Genomic DNA, 18,949 nt, shown 5'->3' with positions numbered 1-18,949 from the left:
ATTCATCCCTGCTCGCTGTCATCTCGTTATTGCCTTTCTCGCTATATCATCTTTCACACAGTCCATCCAACTCTTTTTCATCTATATCTATACATCTATATGTGATACCTTGCTTTGCTAAAAAATACTATTACTATGTAATATTATTTTATTACCATTAAAATTAAAATTTCCTTTTCGATCAAAATAATAATCTTTAAATTAAAATTAATATAAATAATCTTTCTGATTTATTTTATAACTCAAATCGCTATTTTATTTATTTACTTTTGATAATCTATCTATTTGTCTGTCTATCTATTTGTCAGTTTGTATTCACTCAAAAAATCCTAAATGTGTAATGCTGAACAACATTCATTTAAAAGAGCAACACTTAAGTTTCTATCTAGTTTGTTTGTTTTTGTTTGTAACACTTTATTGCACAATAAATACATTTAAATTAACTAAAGATACACGATCTTAAAAAAAAAATATATATATATAAGATGTACAATGGCGGACTTATCCCAAATGAGGGATTTCTTCCAGTCAACCTTTGAATGACTGAAAGGAATTGTGGCGTGGTGGGACTATATATATACATGACAATAATAACAAAGGAAAAAGAAGCAAACGCATTATGTAACTATAATATATAACAACTAGAATATTAAATAAATATTTAAGTATAATATATAAATACATATACCTACATATATATAAAATATAAAATAATAATAATAAAATAACAAATGTATAAATAGTAACAGCAGAAATATATAAAAAACAATATTACTATAAAAAAAAAAATATATGAAGAATACTAAAACAGCGCATCTGCAGTGTGACTCCAAAGTTTTTTAAGGCGAGCCTTAAAAGAGTAAACCGATGAAGACAATCTGACCTCCGTCGGCAAAGCATTCCAAAGTCGAGCAGACTGTATTGTAAAGGAGTTAGTATAACAATGACTCGTATGACACGGTATTGCCAAAACTAGATTATGACTGGAACGAAGACGGTCATCAGTCCGTAGCCGGAATCTTTCCTGCAGGTACATGGGCGAACTAGAGTTGTAAAGGACCTGATATAAAAGGGTAAGCAAATGGGTGTTACGACGGTCACGAATAGGAAGCCAATTAAGTTGCTTACGATAGACAGAGACATGATCAAACTTACGTAAACCGAAGATGAATCTTATGCAAAGGTTTTGCAAGCGCTCCAGTTTGTCAAGTAACTCTACTGAAGGATCTAGGAAAGCACTGTCGGCGTAGTCCAGCAAGGGAAGAAGAAGAGAGTGGGCTAGTAGCAATTTAGTACGCAAAGGCAGAAAAAACTGAAGGCGTCTAAGCGAGTGGAGTGAAGAAAAAAGTCTACGACTTATCTCACCAATGTGTGGCCCCCATGAGAGAGTCTGATCCATAATAATTCCCAGGTTCTTCACAGTAGAAGAGAAAGGAATGTGATTGCCATCGTAGACAACATGAGGAATATACACAGATCTTAGACTACAGATGTAGTGATGACTGCCAATAATAATAGCTTGGGATTTATTAGCATTGATTAAAAGGCCGAAGCTTTTTGACCATTCGGCGATAGCGCAGAGGTCATTATTAATACTATTGATAGCATTAGCTAAGCTGTCGATAGGGGCAGCAGTATACAATTGAAGGTCATCAGCATATAAATGAAATGAGGAGGAGAGAGATTTAGTAATACCATTAATAAAAAGAGAAAAGAGTAGGGGCGACAAGACCCCACCCTGAGGGACACCCGTCAGTACCTCAGCCCAATCGGAACGACTATCATCCACCTTTACCAATTGACGCCGGCCAAACAGATAAGACCCAAACCATGAAAGGGCAGACAATGAAAAGTTTATGGAACGCAGGATACACAGCAACAGGTCAAAATCTACCGAGTTAAATGCATTAGTGAAATCGAGAAGAACTAAGACAGATAGGTTCTTATTTTCAATGTTTTGCCTGATGTCGTCAGTAATTTTAACAAGCGCAGTAACAGTGCTATGTGCAGCACGGAATCCTGACTGGTACGGACTCAGAAGGTTGTTTTTGAGAACGAACTCGGACAATCGCCGAAGAATAAAATGTTCTAAAATTTTGGAAAGAAATGGGAGTATGGATATGGGACGAAAGTCGGAAATGGAAGTCGGGTTGGATTTCTTGGGAAGAGGAATGACGTGACTAAATTTCCAAACAGAAGGAAAGGTACCTGAGGATAGGGAGCAATTCAAGATATCTACGATAAGAGGCGCAAGCAGTGACTTATTAGGTTCAATCATATCTAGTCCGATACCATCATCACCAACGGCCCTAGTTCTTCCTGTGATGAGACTGCTTTCTGAAAGATCTCTAAAATAAAAAATAAATACTATTCTAGTGTTTATATTAAGTTTTAATAATGGTTATTTCTATTTTATCTAACGTGAATTATACGACGTAATACTGTACAATTTCCTCCATTTTTTAATTAAAACAAAGAAGAAAAAGGCAGGAACAGGATCCTATTTCAGTGTGTCAGAGGATTGTAACGAAATGAGATTTAAAAGACTTACGTAGATGTACCTAATAATGTTCTTGTTAAAGACGAAAATTGCATTTATATTAAAAATCCTGTTACTTGGTTATAAATGCGAAAGTTTATAAGGATGGTTCGTCATACAAAACCTACTGAACGGATACAAATTAATATATTACAAATTTCAAGTTTTTTGTCCTTTTATTTTGAAACTAATCTAGCTAGCTTAAAAATAACCATTACGAAATCTGTATTGAATAAGCAAACTTTTGAAATCAAAATTTAATAAAATTAAAAATAAAAAATGGACGTAACTACACATAAAAATATATTAAAAATCAGAAGTAATGTTCTGAAGTCAATTCAGAAATGATTACCGACACGGCACTGGAGTCCTCTCATTATAATTTAAGACGAAATAAACCAATATTGTAATAAATTAGGTCCTCCGCGCCTCATTAAAAGTTAATTACCCACTGGACTTTTTGTTAGTAATTAAATTATACCGGTAAAGCGTTCCGCTCATTCAATTAGCTGGGTAAAGATCAGGGTTGCCATCCGTGAGGGGACACTAGAACGGTACGAGATTGTTAGTCATCAGTACGAGGTCGTGACGTCCAATTTCGTACAAAATGGTATAGAGATGTCATAATTTTGTACAACTTTGTACGAAATTGTGGCCTAAAGAAATTTATCAGTAAGTAGTAATTACTGATTGTCAATTAGCAATCTAAGATTATTATTTAAGCAGTTTCTTTAAATAAATGAGTATACATCGTTAATATGTTACAGAAGTAGAGGCACTATCCGCCAGAAACTAAAATATCATCCTGACCTGGATGAATGGCGCTCCACCTTGCTTTTTTCCAGAATTTTTTGGCCACGAACTACCACTTTGTGCAATCACACAATGGTATTTATGAACAGAAACCATATTTACCTTATTGAAAACTTCAAGCACCTGGTACTGCTGGTGCTCATGGCGACGGTAATCATTTACTACCTAGTTGAGCCGCAAGCTCGTTTGTCCTCTATGCTATTAAAAAGACAGTGAAATACAAGATACATGTCATCTTAATCCTCAGCACGGTGACGCATGACTAGTATTACGGGTGTCACATGATAAAAATTAGGAAACTTAGTCCGTAATATCGTTTATGCATATAGGCGATGCTTACAATTTACGATCAGCTAAATAAAAAGTCTACAGCCGAAGGGCGCAAATAAAACAAAAAATAGTATATATTAAATTTAATTAAAAATTTCAATTTTACAATCCTAATGTACTAATAGCGGGCCACTTGGCCGATGTTAGAACCAAGAGTGATTCACATCCTGTTGCGTTCTTTGGACGATTTGGACATTCATGTTCTGCTGACTCGGCTGCATTTTTCGGTGCATGGTGCGATGTGCTGTATATCTATACAGATGTGCTGTATATCTATACAGCATTTGTACTATCTTATGATTTCATAACGAGCTTGCTTGCAAATCCGGTGGAATTGAAAAAAAATCAAAGTATTATGATTTATGGATGATGATGGAGTTCCAGTTTATGACATTTTTGAGCTCCCGTGTACGAGGCAATAATTTACAAGTTTGGCAACCCTGGTGGAGACTTAAGAAACACTTGGGGAAAATTAAAAATTTGCAAATTCAATTGACGATTTAGAAGTAAAAAAAGTCAACTTTGCGAGAAAATTGTTTAAATTGTTTTTTTGCTCCCCTAAATATTGTTTAATTGGCATCAGTTTGGAGACGATAGCGCCCGGCGTCATTTGTTCAGATAAAGGATTTTCAATATATTGAATATGTTATACTATATCCTTGTATATATAATGACGACCCGGGTGGTCTAGCGGTTTGGTACACTGCTATACTTCCGATAGTTGCGGTTTCGATTCCTCGCGTGGTAGAAACATTTGCATTTATGATTATGATTCTTTGTGCCAATCTGGGTGTTTTCTGTGTATGATGTGTTATTTTTTGTAGTGGCCATTTGTATAATAAACAAACTGTGAAAAACTCCCGTGTTTTAGCAGTATTTACAAAAAATCTAGTATTTATATCAATTGTCTAGTACCCATAACACTAGCTCTGCTTACCTTGGGACTGGATAGTGTTAGTATTATTATATCGTTATCTCGCTAATTCTCGATTACCGATTTTGATGATTATTTTTGCAATCGATACATTTTTATTAGAATTTAATTTTGCTGTCTTAAAACAAAATATATCTACTTATTTTACTTAAATTACAATACATACATACAATAAAAAAATCATTGTTACACTAAGGGTGATACAAATATTTCATGAGAGATTTAATTAAAAGCTTAATCGAATTCCACGAAGTCCGGGCTAATAAGGCGATAGCCAGTCAACAAACCGGCGGCCACGTTATTCACAGCTGTCAATTAGGCGCCCCATTAATTAATGTTTATTGTGCAAAACAATAGATAATAAGGCCACAAGATAACTTTTGTTCTTCAAACATGCTTATTTATGTCAATGTTTACCAGAAGCGTGCGAAATGGTGTCGGTACGGAACAGTCAGGGTTGCCAACCTTCAATCTTACTAATATTATGAACTTGCTACTCGCCCCGGTATCGCACGGGTGTACATGTCTAATATATATAACCTTCCTCTTGAATCACTCTATATGTTAAAAAAAACCGCTACAAAATCGTTTTAAAGATTTAAGGTTACATAGGAACAGACAGCGACTGCGATTTTGTTTTATACCGAAAGTTTGTGAGTATAGATGGATGTTTGTTACTCTTTCACGCAAAAACTACTGAACGGATTTTGTTGAACCTTTACAGTAACATAGCTTATACATCAGAATAACACATAGGCTATAATTTAAAAAGATATAATATAAATTGGGCGATTTATAATGATAAATGTGATGCAGACGTAGTCGCGCGTGTCAGCTAGTAATAAATACACAATTAATACAATTAGCACAGCGCCATCTAGTCCTACCGTAAACACTTATGGGTTTTAGACAACTGATATAAATACTTAGATTTTTTTCTTTATAAATACATACATAACATACATAGAAAACAACCTGACCGATACAAAGAATCATACATACTCATGAATGTTTGCACCGTGCGAGTAATCGAACCCGCGACCATCGGAAGTTCAGCGCTGTACTAAGTCGCTAGACCACTAAACATTTAGCTTTGTAATATAAAAATGGTATAATAACCCAGTTTAGCCTATTAATCGTACGTATCCGTAGTACGTACGTATTTCGTAGATCAAAATCTGGTACAAACTTGTACAAAAATGAAAAACTCTTCGTCGGACCAGTAACGGTAGTAGAAAAAATTGCAGCCACCTATCTCGTCCTCGAACGGTTGGCATCCCTGCTAATAGTCCATGCACACTACGTGCGTTGCGAACCAATAAATGAGTCAAGAAACAATGAAAACAATATTTATTGGCTGTTGATAAGTATATAACATTAAAGAAAAAAAGAAAAGTATAATAAATAACGGTTTAGTACACCGTCTTCGATTCACTTTCTCGTACAGTACAAATATTTGTATTCATGAGTATGATTGTTTGTGTTTGTCTGGGTGTTTTCTATGTATTTAGAAAAAAAATGTACCTATGTATTTATATCAATTGTAAACGTAACACAAACTCTGCTCATCTTGGGACTGGATGGCGCTGTGTGAATTATCCTGAGATATTACTACAATTTTTCTCTGCACAACCTGTGGTTGACTGGCAGAAAATGCCGTAAGGCGTTAAGTGCCGTCATATGTACTTTTACCTAAGTATTTTGTGCATTGAAGTTATATAAATAAATAAATAAATAATAATTATTATTATTATAAATTCATTTACTGAAATTACAAAATAACAGACGACAAACGAACTCTATGAACCTATTGTTCTTCTTTTATTATATTCCAATTGTTTGTATTTTCGTTTGTTCTATTCTATTGTTCTTGTTCTTTTTTGTCAATATTATCGAAAATGATATCGATGAATTACATTAGTGGGAAAATATCGATGTTATATGTAGTAAAATAATCATGTTTTTCTATTTATTGCATTTGTAAAGTTTTAAGATGAGTTTTTTCAGACCTGGTGGACCAGGATAAACAATCTCATCGCGATGGAAAATTGCGTGACCCGACAACCCAGGACAGAAAGAAAGCCAACCCCACAAAATGTGGGAAAGTGCAAAAAAGAAGAAGAAGACCAAGCAAAGTGAATACGTAAGGAGAAATAGAGTAGCCCCTTTACCTTTCAGTGTTCTAAATCTATCTGTTTCGTTTGCGATATTTCATTTTTGTGTCCTTATTTTTTTGTCGATGTAATTTGTTTTCTTTTTTTATACCACGTAGGTGGCAAACAAGCATACGGCCCATATGATGGTAAACGGTTACCGTAGCCTATGGACGCCTGAAACACCAGGGGTATCACGCGTTGCCGACCCTTAAGAAACCTTACTATACCCTTCTTGAAAACCCCATGCTGTAGTCTCTCGAGAAAACCTCGGCAGGTAGTTCATTCCACAATCTAAGTGTAATCATGTTATCGAGAACCTAACATCGATGATTCTTACTAAACATCGATATTTATTCGACATCTGTCGTCGATGCACTGTTCTAGAAGTCCGAGCCGCACACTGTGCCAAACACCCATATTTCCCGAAATAGGAGATCTCACGCAATGCCTATATCGTAAGGGAAATTGAATGCCATCGAATACCATTAGGGATTTGAGCGAATGTCGTGTAATATATACGAGAGCGTGCAAAATTGCCGCACTAAATAAAATGCTTTGGCATGAAACGGATATGAGATGGGATTTATTTATTTTATTAATATTACACTGTTTTGATATCCCCGAAATTGGGAATGGATGCTATAAGGATGCTGAATACTTTTATTATCATTCACCATAATCCTAATTCGTTTTGTGAGCCGATTTCCAAAAAATAAAGTTTTTAGTACAATCAAAATACTTTGACAATGAAAAATAGTTTAATTATCTTCTAGATTACAAAAACTTAATTATAAAAATTAGATGTACATAGATTTCTTTCTTCGATAGATTTTCAGCTTTTTGGAACAACAGTAACTGAAGCAATAGAATTGGGATTAAAATAGCAAATAAATCGTATACTTCAAATATAGGATTTGTTTGATAATCATTAATTCATTGTAATAATGATTTAATAATTTGATAATCACGTTTTGATTTACGGTATGGCCTCCTTATTGTATTTATGATGTTTCAATGTAATTTTTATCTTTTCTATATATAGTGTAAATAAAAGTAAATTTTAGTTATCTAAAATTAAAATGTGATATCGTATAATCTGAGGCCTCTCCTAAGATGGTAACAAGGGTGATGTTATTCATAGAGAACTCATTTTTTACAAGAAGGCCCACACACCTGCAACACCTATACAATGTCACAGTTTGTAGTCCACCAACCCTTAATGTGTAACTTTATTTTACTACGATGGTGGGAATCAATCATACAGCACATCTGATGGTCACCGTAATCTTCCACAGACTACGGACGCTTGAGACACTAAGGGTGTTACGTGCGCTTGCTGACCCAAAATTATTATTAAATCTAAACTTGTATACATGGCAGTTTATTAAAATTGGACACCGAGACGTACGTTATGTCACTACTATTAGTGGTGTCACGGCATATGCTGAGTGTCGGCCATGTTCCCAACCAAAATCTCTTATATGAAATGTGTAATTGTTATGTGTATATCAGTGTGCGTGTATATATAGCGTATATATGCCATTTCCATTGCATGCACATACACCTATATGTATATATATACATATAGGTGTATGTGCATGCAATGGTTGTCAATAAATATTTTTCTTTCTTCCTTTCTTTACATTATTATTATTAATTGATGTTCCCTCACTTATAATTTCAGTTAGTTTGGAACTGCCATTTCGCAGACGAATTTCTTCATGCTATTGCAGTCTGCAGACAACGTGTACAAATTACTGTTTCGATTGGAAATGACTCCACACATTCCATTTTCATCGCTGTAACGATTGAAAAAATTCTCCGAAACTTTGGAACCTGAAAAATATTGAATAATATTAATATAAGAGAATTCATCACAAGAAGAATGAGCAAGAAACTTGTGTGTTGCTCTTTTTAATAGATGTTTCTTTTTTATATAAATAATTACAATATAACAAGTAAGAGGCATGCGATAATCAACATAGAAGTCGCTACGCACTCATTATTAATGTAATCAGATAATATTGTCAGTGCTATAGATTTAAAGTTTTACTATAAAAACATTATTATCGTTAACGAATTCTTCAATTTTATAGTAAGCTTTTTTGCAAAGGAACTGTTTTTTTTTGACATTTAAATCTTTTTTCTGGCAGATTTATAACAGACTCTGGTATTTTATTGTAAAACCTTACGCAATTACCATAAAACGAATTACTAACTTTAGCCAAACGACATTTAGGTAAAATCAGTTTGTTATTGTTACGTAAGCTTTTATTAGTGCAGTCACTAACTCTTTTGAAACTGTCTATATTCCTTCTGGCATAGATGATATTTTCATAAATGTATTGAGAAGCAACGGTGAGGATATTTGATTCTTTAAAACACTCTCGCAATGACTCCCTGGAACCCATACCATAAATGGAGCGAATGGCCCTCTTTTGTAAAGTAAATATTGTATTTATATCAGCTGCTTTGCCCCATAACAAAATACCATACGACATAATGCTATGGAAATAGCTAAAATAGACAAGTTTAGCCGTTGCCACGTCTGTTAATTGTCTAATTCTTCTTACCGCATAAGCGGCAGAACTAAGTCGACTCGCCAATTTAGTAATATGAGCACCCCATTGCAACTTGGAATCTAATGTGATACCTAGAAATACAGTATCGTCAATAAAATTAATAGATTTATTGTCCAATACGATTTTTGAATCTACCGGCCTTACATTGGGGAGAGTAAATTTGATACATTTAGTTTTATTTGCATTTAGTAGCATATTATTTGCCGTAAATCATTTTAAAACATAAGAGAGAGAACCGTTACTACGTCCATATCATCAATATGTCGATTGACTTTGAATACTAATGAAGTATCATCAGCAAACAGAACTATGTCAGCTATCTTTTCTACCATATAAAGAAGATCGTTAATGTAAACTAAAAATAAGAAAGTACTTAGAATAGGACCCTGAGGAACACCCATTTTAACACTAGTTCCCTCAGACTTTACACCATTTATTTCAACAACTTGCATTCTATTATTTAGATAGGATTTCATCATGCATAGTGCTTCATATCTAATACCGTATTGTTCTAATTTGAGTAAGAGTATTTCATGATCAACGCAATCATTGACTAAGGTGTCACAATAGAAATTAACGAAACTTTTCGATAATTTCTCGTAAGACATTCCACATTCAATTGTACTTGAGCGATAACTCTATTAAAATCAAGATAACCGAGATATCGTAAAGGGCGAAATGTAAAATTCTCCGTATATTTTATGTATTTAGTTTTTTTTTTTTTTTCAAACAACTTGAGAAATGAGTATCAATAATTCTCCAAACTTGAGAAATAAAATATACCAAAAAATCCAAAAAGCTAACTATACTTCTTACCTTTAAGAGTATAGGAATGAAGACAATATTTTAAGGAAGGTGTTTGTTACATATGAATAAATGTAGAGGAATGCCGAAAAATAGATGGATGGATTGTGTGAAAGATTATGTGGCAAGAAAGGGAGTAAATAACGAGATGACTGCGAACAGAGATGAATGGAAGAGTGAAACATTAATATGTTTAAAACATTATACGCCGACCCTAGGTAAAGGATAAGGAAGAAGTAAGGGATAAGGAAGAAGCGAAGATGACTTACCTTTAAGAGTATAAAAATCGCTGTCTGGCATGATTTTTCTAAATCCGGAAAAATACAAATCTGAATCTAAAAATGATTGCACAATCTGTGCTTCGGTGATGCTTTCGACGACTACGAGTAGACCACCTTCCATGAAACAAGTCTGCGATGCTTTCCACCAAGTTTGTGAATGCTGATTTACTTTATAACATTTCCTCGTCTCCTTGTAGTAGATATAAGCTGTGAAATATTGCAGAGAAAATCAAATGTTAACGTTGTCTCTGGGGAGGAATGGGATTGGTAATGTGGATTAATGAACCCATTGCTAGCAATGTACCAGGCCAGGTTGACCTCTTTTCCAAGGGAAACCATCGGGATAAGTTCCTTGTAATTTGACACGTTGAGCTAAGTGACCTGACCTTCATGTTCATCCTGTCATATTCCACTGGTGCCCCGTTAGCGCAGGCGGGAGTAACATTTCAACATCATCCATTGAAAAAAAGATTGACGACATTTTACAGTATTGCTCTGATTTACAAGGCATTGTTATTAAAATTTGTAGGAGACAAGATTCTAAACGGGACATTTGTATCCTAGAAATCTTGGCTCTCATTCCAGATTCATTGTGGTGACAATATTTACCATCAACGGCAACATTCGCCAGCGTGCTCCGCTAAAGCATATTTCAGTGACTACAACGCCATCTAATATGAGTGAGATAACCACCACAATATATTTTCAATTAATTAATATAATTTATGCTTATGAATTTGAAGTAAAGATTAAATCTAATTATAATTATGATATAAATGTATAAAATGTAAGTTTGACGTGTTTATTTTTGAGTACAAAATATAAGTTCTGATATGACCATAATAGCCCTACCTACCTACTGACTTTAAAAATAGAACCACTATATTGTGTGGACAGTCCAGGTTAAACACTCGAAGTGAAAAAAAAAACATAAAGAGGAAAAAGGAATTAAAACTTCGTTGCTGCTGCCGCCCCGTAACACTAAATAATGACAGTAACTTACAATGATCGATGGTAGGACAGTATACGTCCTCTACTTTCTTACAAACGAACCCCTTCGGGCTGTCATCCGGATGTGTGAAGCAGTGGTCAGTTCTGAGATCGCCAGATTCTATGTCCATGGTAACACATAATTCTTCATTTGTTACTTGTAGCTCGTTTTGTAAAGACGACGGTGTTGATTGACCTGAAAATGAAATTGGGATAGTGCCCACTAAAATCGTGCTCTAATTCTCCTCAATAAAGATTTTTTTGGTTGTAATAGATAAAGACAACATTTTAAATGAAATCACAACACATAAGTGAAAAACGAACTCGAATCGGTTGAGCTGCTTTTGAGATTAGTGCACACAAAATCACAATTAGTCAAATTTATATCTGACCCTTATGAACAGAAGATATTCTAATTAGAATTTTATACCGCGAGATGGTGAAACTCTTGACATTGTCAGTATAATACCAAATAAATACCTTTATAATCCTTACTAATATTATAAATGTGAAAGTGTCTGTCTGTCTATCTATCTTGCTTTCCGCCAAAATTATTAAACCGACTTAAATGAAATTTGGTATGCAGATAGTCTAGAGCCTTAGAAAGGACATAGGTTACTTTAAATGTGAAAAAGAGTTATAAGGGGGTTAAAAGGGAAGATGAAAGATTGTATAGAAGAGTCGTCAACGCTAGATGTTTGAAACTTATTTATTTTTTAGGCTGTTGATTAAATATAAATAAAGGAAAAGGGTAGTTAAGTGAAAGGGAGATGAAGGATTGTACAGGATTATCGTCAATTTTAAGGTTAGAAGCCTGAATCTTATTTTTTAGGTTTAGGCCGTTGATTGAGTTGTATGGAATTCTGTATAGAAATTGGTAATTTTTGAAACCCGAATGATGAACTTTTATCTTTGGTTATTGTTGGGTTAGTTTTAGTCAAGGTCACTATTTTACGTGGACGAAATCGCGGGTACACCTAATTCACTATAATTTATTTACACTGCGGATTCAGCCGACTTTTATTATTGTGTGTATCTTCAAATCCTGCCCACCCCAGGGCTGACGAGGGAGTGCGTAGGATTCTTATTCAATAAAAAACCACACGGTATGTCTATTATTATAACTTATATCTGTGCGAAGCGAACCCACTTGTGCGAAGCCGGGGCGAGTAGCTAGTACACATATATAGTTAACCAGTACTAACCATTAACAGTAAGAAATTCCCCAATACTATCCTTATGTATTCCAACATATATATCTGTAATATTATACATTTCTAGAGCAGACTCAGTCAAGTTGGTCACGATGGTCCATTCGTCAGGTTTTTCTGGATAAAACAGCTGGGAGCTTTCTTGGTCGCATGTGAAGAATGCGTCGTTCCATGAGGAAACTCCGTTTGGTAGCAAATGTAATTTATAATGGGCATCGAAGTTTGGATAGTATTTGTAGTCTTTCCTGTAGAATTGGATATTGCTGCATGATGCTGATGCTGCAGCTGGAATTAGAAACTAATCATAATTATTTATAGAATAAAATAGAAATAATCTTTATTAAATAAACTCAATACAAGTAGTTTTGAAGTTATATTTTTTTATTTTACCATTCATTCGGAACGTAGCTTCATCATAAGAAGAATGAACAAGAACAACAAAACTTGTGTGTTGCTCTTTCGAATAGATGTTTTTTTTATATAAATAATTACACAATAACCAGTAAAAGTGAGGCAAAAATCAAAATAGAAACTGCTACGCATTCATTCTTAGTGCAATCAGATAATTTTCAGATCAGATCGAATCTATTTTGACGGAACTGTCACTCACAGATATCTAATGATATAAGAAGCAATTTTGGTAACGATTATTTTAGTTTTTATTTAACTTTATAAAACACGGACGATGTCGCGGGCACCAGCTAGTCGTTTTCTAAATAGTAGAGTATTGCTGTAACGATCACAAGAAAACCGACACTAACTAGAATATTCTATCCTAATGGTAAAATATTTGACGTACCATAATGTCTTTTACAATTATTTTTTAATGAAACAATGAAATACAATACCAATTAAATAAGTTATATTATTTTAACTGAATGGTCTAAAGTTTATTGCAAACAATCAAAAGTGGCAGTTCCAGAAACAAACCATCGATTGACAAAACGCCTACTAAATCTTGAAAGGCATAACCTCAAAATAATGATAGGGACAATAACGGGCCATATTTCTTAAACAAACACCTGTACACAATAGTGCTACAGACAGTTCCCTTTGTCGGGACTGCTTTGAATCAGAAGAAACGGCTGGTCATGTAATCCTGGAGTGCTTTCAGTGGCCACACAACGAAAACAAATCTTCGGAATGGTGAGGTCGCTCCGTGAAGCCTATGAAGATACAAGGAGACTTCTGCGCTTTTGGGAGGAGCTTGGCTGCCTACTCTAGTAATCTCTGCTCAAACGTATAATGGTTCAAACTAGAGGCTGATTGCGGAAAATAGAGTCCAACTTACATGGCCAAAACTTGATTTGATACCATACAAAGTGGTAATATGATCTTATGACTCCTGTAGTATCACTTATACGTTGCCCTTCCTGAGAGCTAAAGTATTATATATACATGTAATTTACTGTAACTGAAATAACATATGCTTAATGGCTAAAATACTCACGATTTTGTACACAGCTAGCTGTAAAAACGAACAAGCAAATAGTGATAGAATAAATTTCTTACCTAATACCCATATCAATAATTTCAACTGCATAGTGAAGTACACCCCACACTACAGAACAGGGAAATAAAGGAGTCACCAGTGTTCCATATTATTATATTATGAATGAGGACAAAAGTTTATATACAGCTTGATGATCTATTTATATTGTACTAGCTACCCACCGCGGTTTCGCACGGGTGTACATGTATTATACATATAAACCTTCCTCTTGAATCACTCGATCTATTTAAAACTGCTTTAAAATCCGTTGCGTAGTTTTAAAGATTTAAGCATATATAGGGACGGACAGATAGCGACAGCGACAGCGACTTTGTTTTATACTATGTAATGATAATGATTTTTTCTTATTGAGGTTTTGGACTATTATTGTCAGTTAGTGAGAACTGTAGCGCTGCGAACTACGTGATCTATCTTACTCGCCCTATTTTTGAAAGTTCGCTACCTAGGCCCGTTAGGCACAAAAATTGAAGGATATTCTTACGAGTGATGATTTTATCTCCTTAGGGTATAGTGTAGTTTGGCAAGTACAAAGGAAATATTTCGCTTATGCATAGAAATGGTCTACAACCACATAGTATGTGTAGTGGTGTATTCTCCTCTGCTTGGCAAATTGCAGCTTGTTGTTATGTTAAGGCCTAATTGTGCCATGTATTTAATCTATTTGCAGTGTCCAGTGAAGTGCCCTAGTCATGATGCATATATTGCTTTTACTCAAAAGCAAGTGGCCTCACCACTTCTGTTGTCTACCAGTAATAATATACCATGAGTGGGCTGTACATGATAACGTGATATCCGTGATTACCACTTCCATCAGATGTTATCAGATTGTTTGTGTTATAGTAATAAGAAAAAGGACTAGGTAAACGGAGAAAATATATTAATATAGACTACTGACAATTAGGAATAGAAAGAAGGAATAGAATGTATCAAAAACAAGAATGTAATATAAAAGAACTATAAATTCAAATACAAATTTAGAATATAAAATACATATCTGATTAGCCAGTTACAACAGTTGTCATTATAATTATATAAAAAAATATACACATCATCCTGTATCTTGTCTTGTGATACAAAGAAACTGTCTGTAGAAGCGTATTCAATAAAGATAAGAAGTCAAAGGTCTGCTATATTGTTAAGATAAACATGAAACACAATTATAGGACTAAATAATGAACTAATTCTTTATTGTTTTATGACAGAGTAATACTTAGTTTTTGTAGGGTAATTAATATATTATATCCTTAACAAGTACATCATTATTATCATCATCATCTCAGCCCGGAAGACGTCCACTGCTGAACAAAGGCCTTCCTCAAAGATCTCCACGACGATCAGTCCTACGCTGCTCACATCCATCGCCTTCCAGCGATCTTGACCAGATCGTCGGTCCACCTTGTTGGAGCCTTTCCCACGCTGTAACAAGTACATAATATATTTTTTATTATAATAACGATATGAAAAATGTTTGTATTAAAACTTGTGTTCATTTTTACACAAACTGTATGTATAGTAAAAATGGCAACTTTCTTAGCGTTCCAGTGGCAGGGAGGGATTTTTTTTATTAGGGGGTTTAGGATATTTTGAGTGCTTGAACCTGTACCACTGCGACCTTCTGTCTTAACACCTGAAAATAGCCCGTATAAAAAGAAAATACCCCATAACCCCGAATTCGGTTATGACGTCAAAGTCAGTCTTATTTATTTCTTGAACTATAATATGTAAGTAGAATAAAGAAGTATAGAAGTATAAAGTTACTAGGTGTATGCAGAAATTGAGAAACTTTCCGATATCCCTCGATCAACGCACAATATTATGCTGGGGAGCTGCTTGAAAAAATCAAATAAATTCGCATCTGTTACAGGGTGTTGCCGTTAAATGAATAAGGTAATTTAGGAAGGGATCAGACAAAGATCAATAATATTGCAGGAACTGTCGATTTTAAAATTTAATTTAAATATTTCATTAAAGCGATGTAATTACTTATAATAATGTATAACAATATATGTATTTATATCGTTTGCCAATTCCAGAAACAAACCATCCATTGATGAAATGCCTACTGAATCTGGATAGGCATAACCTCAAAATAATGATAGGGACAATAACGGGCCACTGTCCCTTAAACAAACACCTGTAAACAATGGGTGCTAACCCCCTACCCACAATAGGTAAAACCCCTTTTATCGGGGCTGTTTTGAAGCCGAAGAAATGACTGCTCACGCAATCCTGCACAGTAGCAGTGCGTAGCAGTAACCACACAACGAAAACAAATCCTCAGAACAGTGAGGCCGCTCCGTGAAGCCTGTGAAGACACCAAGAAACTTCTGTGTTTTTGGGAGGAGCTTGGCTGTCTACTCTAGTAGTCTTGGCTCTACACGTATAATGAGGGGCTGATTGCGGAAAAAGGAGTCTAAATTGCATATGTCGATGTGGAAGCTCGTTTCTAAATTGCATATGTCGACATATGTAATTTAGAGGCATACTAAAGAAATCTCTCTACAATCTTCTAAAAGATCGTGTATCTAAAATTATATCTAAGGCTTCTACCAGATATGGCTGGTCAGGGCGAGAAACACTAGCGGTGAAGGTGCGTCTTGATGTATGACAGCAAGAGCCTTAAATTTATTTTCACCATTGGTATCCTACGGTATTTCTGATTCTCCTTCTCTAAAGAATATTTTCAAAGACGTTATGAAAAAAGTATCATAATATTTATATCACGAACATTGCGGAAATTATTTACAATAGAGCAAAGTGATGTACTACAGTTTTATAGAGGTCATTAATATCGAAGAAATGTATAATTATAGATATTTTCGATAAATGAAGCCCTTGCGAAGCCGGGGCGATCTAACAGTATTTCATAAGTCACTTCTCAAAATTTTTAATCTTTGCAATTTTAGGGTGTGGGTTTATTGAACCGACATCTGGTGTCGTTAGCATAGGTAATATCTTTTTGTTGATCGCAGTTAGTTAAAAAGGAACCTTTTTATTTGGAAATTTAACTAAAACAATTCATTACAATAATAATAAAAAAATCTCAGGACATATCACAAAGCGCCGCACCGCACCGTCTAGTTTCAGGCTAAGCAAAACTGGTGTTTTGGTTTATTATTGATAGAAATACTTCAATTAATTTCATTTCGAAATACTGTGTTAATACTCACCAAGACAAAGATACAAATACTTACATCGTGTGAGTAATCGAATCCGCGACCATCTGAAGTAAGGCGATGTACTAAACCGTTAGACGACCGCGGTTTTTTTTCTTATGAATGATTATGGAATGGTCCACCAGCTGAGTTAACAGTTTACGCTGACGAGATATCAGTGAAGGATGATAAACAACGCGCTTGTGGTTCACCTGATGGTAAGTGAATATCGCCGTCCATGAGCACCCGCAACACCAGGAGATTTGCTAGTGCGTTGTTGGCGTTCTTAAAAGGAATTAGCTCTTTGGTTCGGAAATACCATTGCAAAAGTTTCTAGAAAACCGCACTGTGAAGGACCGCCATTCATCCAGATGATCAGGATGGTATATTTGTTTCTGGCGGGTGGTATGATGAAATTCAGCAGCTTGTATTAATTCGAACCATTCCTGAGAACACTCACCGTGATATATGCGTTAAAATGCCATATCTCGCCGATGGGACGAGTCTGTCACAAAGACGTTGATAACCAATGATTCTGGTTGCTCGGTTCTGAATGCGGTCAAATAGAGTAGCTGATATTGTGGTGCTCAGAGATGAGAACAGTATTCCATATGTGGCTGGATGCCTTGTAATTGCAAGCGAATTTGAACCTGACATTATACATTGGCTATTAGTCCACATTACTAATAATCCCATCCCCCTGAGGTTGTCGTAACCATTCGTTCAACGAAGAGTGTTATGCTGGGATAGTTTATATCCACCTTAACACTATTTTGCTGCAGTGCGCTGCAATATTATTACAAGGCGCAGAGCGAAGCGTGCATGCTTGTTTAACAGAGAAATTTAAGAATAGAAAATCTTAAATTTCCCAGTGGACTGTTTTGCACGAATTCATATAACAGGCTACTCTAGCCATGGTATTATATTATTTGTTTATTTAGGCTTTCAGATATATTCATTTCGTCCGATTTTGTTGTGTATTGCTGAAGATGTCTAGCACCTATTGATTCTAAATCGAGCAGAAAGGGAGCTATATAATGCGAAAGGGTTGAAAGTGGAAATGAAGGGTTGTATGGAATTATCATCGTCCAACTTTAAAAGCTGGAAGTTTGAAACTAATTTTAGACCCTTGATTATATATAAACAAATATTACATTCAAAGATTATACAGATTTTACTCTTAAGGGGGGTGAAATGAAATAGGGCCTGAAAATTTTTTATAGAAATTCGTAATTTTTGAAGGTAGAAAAGAAAGAATTTTTTTTCATCCCATCGCTTCTCCCTTGTAAAGTTTAATTGAAACACACAGAATGTCAGATAATGACTGTTTAATAAAAGTATTATATTTAGTGCAGAAATGTATAGCCCATATGACTAATCTGTGCAGGAGACGGATATATAATACTTTCTCTTTCTTTTTCTGGTTCTCTCCCTTGTGTGTGTCTTTGTACTGTGTGACATGTGTTTTGTTCAAGTAAATAAATTCTGTACGTAAATTATATAAAAACTAAATATTTTTTAACTGCTTAATAATAACAAAAAGTAATCCGAACTACCTTCGAGTATCGTATAAATATATCATACTGTATCACTTTTCATGTTTTGGGTTAGATTTTTAATTTTTTTTTTCTTTATTTAGTT

At 34.7% G+C, this 18,949-nt stretch overlaps 1 protein-coding gene across 1 annotated transcript; it reads right to left on the bottom strand.

The window, feature by feature from the left end:
- Window positions 1–8,406: 8,406 nt before the first annotated feature.
- On the bottom strand, window positions 8,407–14,264 carry LOC131855602 (uncharacterized). Its single transcript, XM_059206887.1, has 5 exons — window positions 14,153–14,264; window positions 12,635–12,925; window positions 11,443–11,625; window positions 10,428–10,646; window positions 8,407–8,608 (listed from the first exon to the last, which is right to left on the bottom strand). The coding sequence occupies exons 1-5, from the start codon at window positions 14,181–14,183 to the stop codon at window positions 8,457–8,459; spliced, it is 876 nt and encodes a 291-aa protein (XP_059062870.1). The 5' UTR covers window positions 14,184–14,264; the 3' UTR covers window positions 8,407–8,456.
- Window positions 14,265–18,949: the final 4,685 nt, after the last annotated feature.

Source organism: Achroia grisella, unplaced genomic scaffold (assembly GCF_030625045.1).
Source record: "Achroia grisella isolate CSIRO2021 unplaced genomic scaffold, CSIRO_AGI_Agris_v1 utg146, whole genome shotgun sequence".
Classification (NCBI taxonomy): domain Eukaryota; kingdom Metazoa; phylum Arthropoda; class Insecta; order Lepidoptera; family Pyralidae; genus Achroia; species Achroia grisella.
Note: the sequence above shows the minus strand (reverse complement) of the source record. Positions and strands in the feature narration are given on the sequence as shown.

Excerpts from the sequence above, each read along its gene's own strand:
- LOC131855602 (XM_059206887.1), bottom strand. The coding sequence starts at position 14,183 with ATGCAGTTGAAATTATTGATATGGGTATTAG. Across the intron at positions 10,647-11,442 it reads CTGTCCTACCATCGATCATT|CTTATATCTACTACAAGGAG; the intron begins GTAAGTTACTGT and ends AATATTTCACAG. Across the intron at positions 8,609-10,427 it reads CGATTTTTATACTCTTAAAG|GTTCCAAAGTTTCGGAGAAT; the intron begins GTAAGTCATCTT and ends AATATTTTTCAG.